General features: G+C 64.2%; 1 protein-coding gene across 2 annotated transcripts; it reads left to right on the forward strand.

The window, feature by feature from the left end:
• Positions 1-8,613, forward strand: HS3ST6 (heparan sulfate-glucosamine 3-sulfotransferase 6). Of its 2 annotated transcripts, none has more exons than XM_045992896.1 (2): positions 1-499; positions 5,225-8,613. In XM_045992896.1, the coding sequence occupies exons 1-2, from the start codon at positions 87-89 to the stop codon at positions 5,838-5,840; spliced, it is 1,029 nt and encodes a 342-aa protein (XP_045848852.1). In that variant the 5' UTR covers positions 1-86; the 3' UTR covers positions 5,841-8,613. The 2 variants fall into 2 exon arrangements, with proteins under 2 accessions (XP_045848852.1, XP_045848853.1); XM_045992897.1 differs by having other exon boundaries at positions 1-469.
• The last annotated feature ends 350 nt before the right edge of the window (positions 8,614-8,963 follow it).

An 8,963-nucleotide genomic window follows, 5' to 3' on the forward strand; every position in this document is an offset into this window, starting at 1 on the left:
GGGCGCGGGCTGGCTGAGCGCGGCACCGGCCGGGATGCGCTTCCTCCTGCAGCCCCCGTTCCAGGGCCTGGGCGCGGCGCAACCCCATGGCCGGTAGCGGCGGCGTGGGCGGCGGGGTCGGAGGCGGCCCGGGCGCGGGGGCCGGGCAGGGGGCGGCTCTGCGGGTGCCGCGTGCGCCGCCGCTGCTCGCCGCGCTGGTGCTCGGCGCCTACTGCCTCTGCACCCTCCCGGGCCGCTGCCCGCCGGCCACCCGCGCCCCCGTGCCGGCCCCCGCGCGCGCTGAGCCGCTCCGCGCCGTCGGCAGCCCCGGGGCGCCAGGCCTGCCGGTGGCCAGCGGCCCCGGACGCCGGCGCTTCCCGCAGGCGCTCATCGTGGGCGTGAAGAAGGGCGGCACGCGCGCCCTGCTGGAGTTCCTGCGGCTGCACCCCGACGTCCGCGCGCTCGGCTCTGAGCCCCACTTCTTCGACAGGTGCTACGAGCGCGGCCTCGCCTGGTACCGGTGAGCGCCCGCCTGTGCGCCCCGTCGGCTTCGGTGCGCGCCCTAGCAAGTGCCGGGGAACAACAGCATGATGGCCCCCTGGGGTCTCACTGGAGACTCGGCGGGGTGAGGTGCCCAGGGATCCGGGCTGAGACCAGCCTGGTGGGGGCCGAGGCTTGACCTCGGGGACGCAGTCCCCCTGCATTGGGTTTCACAGAAAGGAGGAGCGGTCACTGGCCGGGGGGGGGGGGGGGGGGGTGTTCCCAGAAACTTTGAAAAGTCCAGGGAAAACCCTGGTTCAGCGTTAGTGAGGGTTCTCAGCAACACTGGAAGGGGGAGTTTCAATCCCGGAGGAGCAGTTTGAAGCTAGCGGGGCTTCAGCAGCGCTGGGAGTGCTTCGTGCTCATCTGCCCTCCCCCACTGGATCGCTCTGGGAGAGCATGTCTGACTTCTGGCCTGTTACCCTGAGAATTTTTCCTGTAGCCTCCTAGAAAGTGTCTGCCCTCTCCCCCAGAGCCTCAGTTCTCAGTGGTTCTGGGGTCCTGAGAAATTCTGGGCTTTCTTTAGAAAGGGGGAAGAGGAGGGAATTGGGACCCCAGCCTCATGTCAAGGACTCTGTAGTTGCCCTGCAGCTGTCTGGATGGCCTTGGGGTACCTTAGCAAAAGTGGGGGAGCACCCAGTCCCGGCCGAAGCAGCGTGAGGCCCTGCCCTCTCTCTCCTTCAACTGTGCGCAAGCCGGCCATGGTGTCCCGTCCCTTCCTACGGGGAAATGAGGGCTTCCAGATGGAGAATGAGTCACCCTACTCCCCGTAGCTCTCACCTCATCCTCGAGCTGCTACGGGGCAGAGAGGACCCAGCCAAGGTCACCTGGTGAATTAACGGGGAGTGCGGGGTGCCAGGATCCAGACACTTGATCCCTAGTACACCAGTTGCCTCTTCCCAGATTCTCCCCCTACCCAGCCCACCCCCGAGCCGGTCCGGGCCGCTCCTACTTGTTATCTTTGCCTTTGCCTTAAAACCACTCATGGGTTTGAGGGGGGCACTCAGTGCGAGCAGGGATCCTGGGTCCTGAGCTCTGAAGGGTTGCTGCTGTTTGGGGTCCTCAGGAAGTCAGGTGGTGATGGGGAAGCGAGTCCGTCCTTGGATCCAGCTGGCTGATCCCAGCATCCTCGATGCTCAGGGAGAGACAGCCACCCCACTCTGACAGTGCGGCAGAATTCAAAAGCCTCCCCAATCCCTGGCTACTGTGCAGGGGGAGAGGAAGAGGAAGAGGGGCAGAGGGGAGGACACTCTGTCACCTAGAGCGAACTTCAGAGCCCACTGTGGCCCCCATGAGCGTTGACTACAGGAGCTGCGGTTAGGTGCTGAGCTGGGCCAATGAGGGTCTGGGGCAGGCTCGTCCCGGAGGCTTCTCAGAGAGCCTGGGGTCCGCAGGCCCTGTCTGGCCCCTCCCTGGGTACTGGCTCTGGTGCTGGGGAGCGTGAGGCACCTGAGAGGCAGGGGGTCCTGATTTTCAGCTCTGGGTAGGGGCTTTTGGGATCCTGGGGGGCCCGAGATGGGAGGGGAGATCCAGGAGCATGTCTAACTCCTGGTGGAGAAGAGCCTTTCTCCTTTCTCTTTTTCTGAGCCACCTCCTCTGGGGGGAGGGGTGGGTGCAGAGGGAGCAGAGGCTCAGGCCCCGGGGGCCTCCGTTAGTCCAGACTGTCTCCCAGGGCTGGCGAGCACCCACCCTTCACCGGCCAATGCAGAGCTGGCGGGAGCCAGGCTCCCTGAGCTTCTGCGCTCCCGGCTGCCATGTGCCTCCGGACCTGTCTGTCCTTTCCACCAGAGTGTGCAGTGAGCCTCCGAAAATGCCCACCCCTGCCTCCGTGTCCCCTAAAGCAAAGAGGTTGCCCCGCCCTGGCCATGGTCCGGCAGTCTTGTCCGCTCTCGGGACCCCCGGTTGGACCTCGGGCACGTGCAGAGCCCTGTTCTGGTTGGAGAGTTGGGGCAGGGAGTAGAGGAGGAGCGGCCGGTGCCTGCGGTGGGGGGAGGCAGGTGGGGGAACCCCCCTGGCTCCAGCGTCCAAGCAGCAAATGCAAGAGCAGTGAATTCGGGGTCTAAGTCTGTGGGGGGAGGGATCTGGGCTTCTGTGGGACTCATCTCCCCCTGCTCACCTGGAGAGAGGCTCACGGGACTCGGGACTTGAGGTCCCCACTCCCCCCAGCACCGCAGAGATCCACACAGAAGCCAGGACTGGTTTCTGCTGGGTCCCAGGCCAGGCTGGATGGGGCTCAGCAGAGGTGTGGGACAGAGCTAGCGAGCACACAGCAGGGCTGTGGAGGAGAGAGGGTCGCCCAGGGCTGGATTGAAGCCGCAAGGAAATGCAGACAGATGAACTTGGGGCGGGGTGGGCGGGGGGTGTCCGTAGAGCAGCTTGTCACATGTTTGCCGCGTGGGGGACAGTGTCTTGTTCCTCTTTTCCTCCCGATTCTCTCTCACCTCCCCCAAACCCCCATCCCACCCTACTCCATTCCCCAGGCCAGGCCTGCGGAGAGTCGATGAACCCAAAGATCTCAGAGCTCAAAGCTGGTGTGTGGCGGGAGCGGCTGGGAAGGCCGTCCCCGCTCCTCCCCACGGTGGGAGCCAGGCACGTCCACAAGCCTGCTCCTCTGACTGCCTCGGGGAGATGCCGCAGTTGGTGGTGGTGTCCCCTGAACTCTTCCTTGTAGCCCCCCTCCCCCCAGGCAGGAGGGAAGGGGAGGGGGATATTCAGAAGCCAAAGTGCCCAGTCTGCGAAGAAAACAGGGTGCACCCCTGAGGTCGCTTGGTGCCTGGGGGATAGAAGGGCTGGAAAGAGTGTGTCGAAGGTGGACAGGGTGTCCCTTGAGCAGCCGAGGCCGTTGTCGTCCCTGAGGAAGGTGACGAAGGGAGGCACAGTGACCTCTTCTTCTTCTTCTTCTTTTTTTTTTTTTAAAGATTTATTTATTTATTTGGGCTGTGGCAGGGGCAGAAGCAGAGGGAGGGAGAGTCCCTGCTGACCACAGAGCCCAGCACGGGGCTGGATCTCACGATCCCAAGGTCAAGACCTGAGCCAAAACCCAGAGTGGGTCTCTGAACTTAATGGGCCACCCGGCACCCCAGGGACGGTGACTTCCGATGTGACCTGGCTCACCGTGTCTTTGTGGGTCTCAGCAGTGAGGTTCAGTGCGGGGAGACCTCCCTTCCCTCTTGTGGAAGCCCTGGGTCTCAGCCCTTGGTGGTGTCATCAGCCAGGGTCTCCCTGAACTTCGTCTTTCGGAGGGGGAGGACCGGGGACTATTCCCGACTGGACTCCCAGCGGCAGGAGCAGGCCGAGAGGTGCAGGGGCTCTGGGAGCAGAATCCCAGTGGCCCGTGGGGCAGCGGCTGCAGCCCAGGGCTGTAGGCTCGTGTCTGCCCTGTCCTTCCGGCTTCCTCCGTGAGCCTCTGTGTGCCTGCCTGTCGGACGGGGCAGTGGGTGGTATAGAGGGAGTCGTTCACGAAGACGGGGGAGCAGAGCTGTCCCATCACTTCTGTAGACCCGCTCTGCCTGGAGCCTCGTTTTGGGGGGGGAGCTCCCATAGCTAGCAGACCGTGCAGCCCACCTGACCCCCCAGAGCCCCTGGGGGGTGTCAGGGAGCCAGTGGCAGGGCCTGGACTCCTGTGTACACATTCCTGTCCCACCGCCAGCACCATCCAAGCTAAGCACCGCAACTCGTGTGTCTGTGCCTCTGGGCGTCCACCTGACCTGAGTTTTCTTGGGGGTCTGAGCAGAAGGAGGAGACTCAGGTCCAGCCTCCCAGGGTCTTGCGTCTGCAGAGGGGTTCCCTAGGCTGGACGGAAACCCGAACTCCACCCCGTGGGTCAGCTCCCTGGCTGGGGCCAGTCCTGGGGGCTGTGAGCTGGGTAGAGGCAGCTCCCTCAGAGGACAGGAGGCGGGGCCAGCCCACAGAGACCTCCCCTCCCTAGCGCAGGTCCCAACAGCCTCTGCCTCTGTTGACCTAGTTCCCCGCCCTCCCTCAGGGCTGTTTGCCCAGCTGGCCAGGCCACACCTGGCCTCGCCCTGTACTACCTGGTTTGCAGGTGTGGCCTCGGGACACTTCTCAGTGCACCTGCTTACCTCCCCCACACCCCCCGCCCCCGCCGCCTGCCCAGCCTTCGGAATGGGCTGCCCCAGGTTTGGGGTGGTCAGTGAGCTGTCACCAATCACCTCCCCCAGAACCTTGGGATGGGTCGGTGCTCCCCTCCCTGGACCAGAAATGCTGCAGCCTTGCCCTCTGGGGTGTAAGCCAGGTCTGGGAGGTCCAGGCGGCTGGGGACTTGGGACGGGTCCTCAGGCCACGGTGCTCACTGTTCTGACTCCATTCCGACGGGTTCCGATCCATTCTGATCCGGTCCAGGTCAGTGAGAATTAGCAGGGCTGTAATCGGAGGCCAGAGAGGCTGTGCGGGGGGGGGGGGGGGGGGGGGGGGCATCGCCCTCTGTTGGGGACACTTGTCAGTAGGGAAGGCAGGTGGGGCTGTGTGGGGCACAGGGCTGTGCTGGGGACACAGGCTCCCCTGTGCTTGGCTGGGTGTCTCCATGTCCCAGACTGCCCACCCAAGCACCTAGGATGGGTGGGTTCACTGGGGAAGGCCTTCCCGCCTTGGAGGTTTGGGATGTCCGTGGAGGAAGAGGAGGTTCGTCCTGGGTCCCCTGGGGGCCAGCACCCACCCTCACCTACCTCTCCTCACCCCCATCGCCCAGGAGCCTGATGCCGCGCACCCTGGACGGACAGATCACCGTGGAGAAAACCCCCAGCTACTTCGTGACGCGGGAGGCTCCCAGCCGCATCCACGGCATGTCCCCGAACACGAAGCTGATTGTGGTGGTGCGGAACCCCGTGACTCGGGCCATCTCCGACTATGCCCAGATGCTCTCCAAGACCCCGGGCCTGCCCAGCTTCAGGGCCCTGGCCTTCCGCCACGGCCTGGGCCTGGTGGACACGGCCTGGAGTGCCGTACGCATTGGCCTGTACGCGCAGCACCTGGACAACTGGCTGCGTTTCTTCCCGCTGTCCCGCTTCCTGTTCGTCAGCGGCGAGCGCCTGGTCAGCGACCCAGCCGGAGAGCTAGGCCGGGTGCAGGACTTCCTGGGACTCAGACGGGTGGTCACGGACAAGCACTTTTACTTCAACGCCACCAAGGGCTTCCCCTGCCTCAAGAAGGTGCAGGGGAGCGGCCGCCCGCGCTGCCTGGGCAAATCCAAGGGCCGGCCCCACCCCCGGGTGCCCTCGGCGGTGGTCCAGCGGCTGCGGGACTTCTACCGGCCCTTCAACCGCAAGTTCTACCAGATGACTGGCCAGGACTTTGGCTGGGACTGAGCAGGCCAGGCCAGCCTGTGTCCTGCCGGGGGACACTCAGGAACCGCAGGTCATGCCCGTCTCCCGGCCAGAGCCGCCCGTGTTCAGATGATGGGTAGAGAAAACTATTTAGGAAATACGGTTTGGATCTGTGTTCTTCCACACAAGACTTGAAGGCTGCCAGGCGGGGGTTGGAGGGGCCCCCGTGCAGGGAAGTGGTCATCACACCAGCTCTCCATGCAGGGCACTGTTCCTGTGCCGGGAGTGGTCCCAAACCCAGGCCTCACACATGCCTTGGGGCGTGCATTGAGCTTGGCTGCATGTAACAGATGAGCTCCTGGGGCTCAGAGAGGTTTAGGGCCTGCCCAGCGACACACAGCTTAGGCCTGTGATTCTGGGGGCGGCCCTCGGGCTCTCTGGTCAGCCCTGGGATGCTGAGCTACGTTGTCCCCATGTTCCAGATGAGGACACAGAGGCCCTAGGTGGCCCCCTTGAAGCCTAGGGCAGGATTGACGTTGGATCTGTCCAACAACTACCCCTGTGACCTCAGCTGATTCCACATCGTAGTGCCCATTCCACGCTTCCTCCTGGAAGTCTGGTGAAGTTGCCCAACAGTGAGTGTGATGGGCAGTGGGGGGATGGTTCTAACAGCGTCCAAGCGGCGGGGACCGTCCGGTACCGCCCACAGCAGGCCACGCCCACAGCAGGCCACAACTGCTTCGCTCTTACAGGCCTCCAGACCCAGAGCTCTACAGGAAGTGACCATTAATGGGTCCCACCCCCGCCCTCAGGCCCTGGATGCCCTGGTTCTGTGTGGGACAGGCTGTCTCCCCTGGGGGATGGGCGCAGGTGCGTGCTCCGCTCCAGAGTTAGGCCGCACTGGGCTGGGCGGTGCTCTCTGGTGCCCTAGCCGCCCCTGCCCGCTGGAGTGCGGAGGCCCCAGCCACTGTGCTGCCTGCCAGGTGTTCACAGACTGCCCCGACAATGGCCTCCAGGGACCCTTAGGCCCAAACCTGACATGGCCAGGTTTTGGGACCAGGCTGCCTCCTCTGCACTCCAGGCCTGGGGTCCATATCGAATCCTTGGTCTTGACAGGGCCTGTCCATCCCCTGGCTACTCGCAGCCGCTGTGTGCCCTGGGCCCCAGAGTCGGAATGAGGGAGGATTTCCAGGGGTGCGGGAGCCCCCCTTTCTGGCTGACTGCGAACCAGGGGCTGGGGTCAGCTGAGAAGAAGGCGCAACATGATGTGGGGAGGGAGATGGGGGCCTCTGCCCTCTGCAGCCTGGAGCCCTGCCCTTGTTTCTGCTGGTTCTGGGCCCAGAGGACACTCCTGTCTGGACGGTCCTGAGGGCCTAGCGCTGTCTCTAGGCTCCACCACCAGGGTCAGGCCAGGGGCAGCACTGGGAGCTGCTCCCGAGAGACCTTGCTGGAAATGTGGTGGGCAGATGCGGACGCGATGCTCCTGTGCCCTCCTCCCCAGCTCCGACCTCTGATGTGGGTGCGTGGGGGGCGCTGGCCAAAGTTGCAGTGACCGTGTGGAGGAAGGAATCCCTGCGGGGGGGCAAGCACTGGGCTTGGAGGCTCCGGCCCCGTTCCCAGGGCTGTGGCCCCACTTAGGGACCGCGTGGTAGCCTGCCCCGGGCTGCACGGGCAGGAGGGGAGGCAGGAGCCTAGCTCCCAGCCTGGTCGATGCCTGTCTCCCTTTCTTCCCGGACACACCCTTGTCAGACGTCTACCAGCTCATGCCAGGGCGGCTTTAGGACGCCTCTTTTGTTCTCCTACAACGGGCTTCTTAGCTTGCACGGGAGCTGAGTGTCGTGCACTTAGGGGGTGTCCGCAGAGTAAACCAGATCCCGTTATTTTAAAACTCTCCAGTCTTTTCCCCCCACCCCATGGCCTCCAGAATGAAGACCAGATGCCCGACCGCAGCCTTGCAGGCTCCCGGAGGCCTGCCCCAGCCCCCCAGCCTGCTCACTCCTCTCGTCCCGAGCTTCTGCCCGTCAGCTCCTTCCACCTGCCAAGGCCCGGGTCCCCTTCCCACGCTGTTCCCTCCGGCTGGAACCCCTTTCCCCACAGAAGGCGCAGACAGGCAGGGCGCCAGCCTTCGAAAGGGGCAGCTGTGCTCTCCTCCTGGGCTCGTTTCCTCCCCACACTTCGAGTCCCTTTCCTGAGCTCCCTGACGTGACCTACTTCCACCTTCCTGGAGCTCCTTGGAAGCAGAACTGTGGGACTCACTCATTTGTCTGGCTTTGGTGCCCAGGAGGCAGACTGGGAACAGGGAAGACAAAGGGTGGCCTGGCTCGTTCCGGTCATCCCCCTCCCCATGGAAACGCGCCCAGCCGCCAACGCCCAGAGCCAGGTGCCCGGCTGGGGCTCGGAACACACTGAGGGCAGATGTGGTGTGTCCTCCCGGCTGCGTGTGGGGGTGGGTCTCTGTGGGAGAGTCATCAGCCTTTAATTAAAGTCCCCAAATTGTTTCCCCAGCTGCTCAGTGGGTTTTCCGTGTTGGAATGTTCCAGATGGGGCGAGAAGTGCTGATTCAGTTACCTTCTTCCTGCTCTGCTCCATGGAGGAGAAAGGCCCGGGACTCCTTCTGCACTCCTCCGAAGCCAGCCACACTGGGATGGGGGGCTGAGGCTGGGGGTCTTCACCGGCCCCAGGCCCTTGGGCCATGGTGGGTAGAGGCTGGGGGCCTGCCAGGACAGGCAGGTGTGTCTGGTGTGGGGTGAATACAGAGGTTTTCACCCTGAACCTTCTGCATGTGGTCACTGGGCACCCCGAGCCGACCCCGGCCTGAGCAGCCTCCGTGCCAGCTGGACCGGGGAGCTTCGGGCCCCGGGTCTGCCCTCCCTGCAGGCCCAGCGGCACGTCCCCGTGATGAATCTTCATTCCGGCTGAGGAGAGGGACCCAGGAAGTACCAGTGGTGTGCCCTGCCCTCTTCCTTATCCTTCTACCCGCATTGCTGGAGCGCTCACCCGCTGCCAGCCCGTCATCATGGGGGGCCTGACTTCCTCCCTCCCCTGGAGGATGCCGGGAACCCAGCTGCAATCACCTGCTTACTCCTGTCCTCCTGTGAGGGGGTCCCTGCCTCCAGGGCTGGAGGGACTCCTTGCTCCCTTCCCAGGCTTCTAAGACTGGCTTCA

This window comes from Meles meles, chromosome 21 (assembly GCF_922984935.1).
Source record: "Meles meles chromosome 21, mMelMel3.1 paternal haplotype, whole genome shotgun sequence".
NCBI lineage: Eukaryota > Metazoa > Chordata > Mammalia > Carnivora > Mustelidae > Meles > Meles meles.

What these genes read in the sequence shown, in the direction of transcription:
- HS3ST6 (XM_045992896.1), top strand. Translation starts at nt 87, where the DNA reads ATGGCCGGTAGCGGCGGCGTGGGCGGCGGGGTCGGAGGCGGCCCGGGC. An exon ending in CGCGGCCTCGCCTGGTACCG is followed by an intron (nt 500 to 5,224) that starts GTGAGCGCCCGC and finishes CCCATCGCCCAG; the next exon opens with GAGCCTGATGCCGCGCACCC.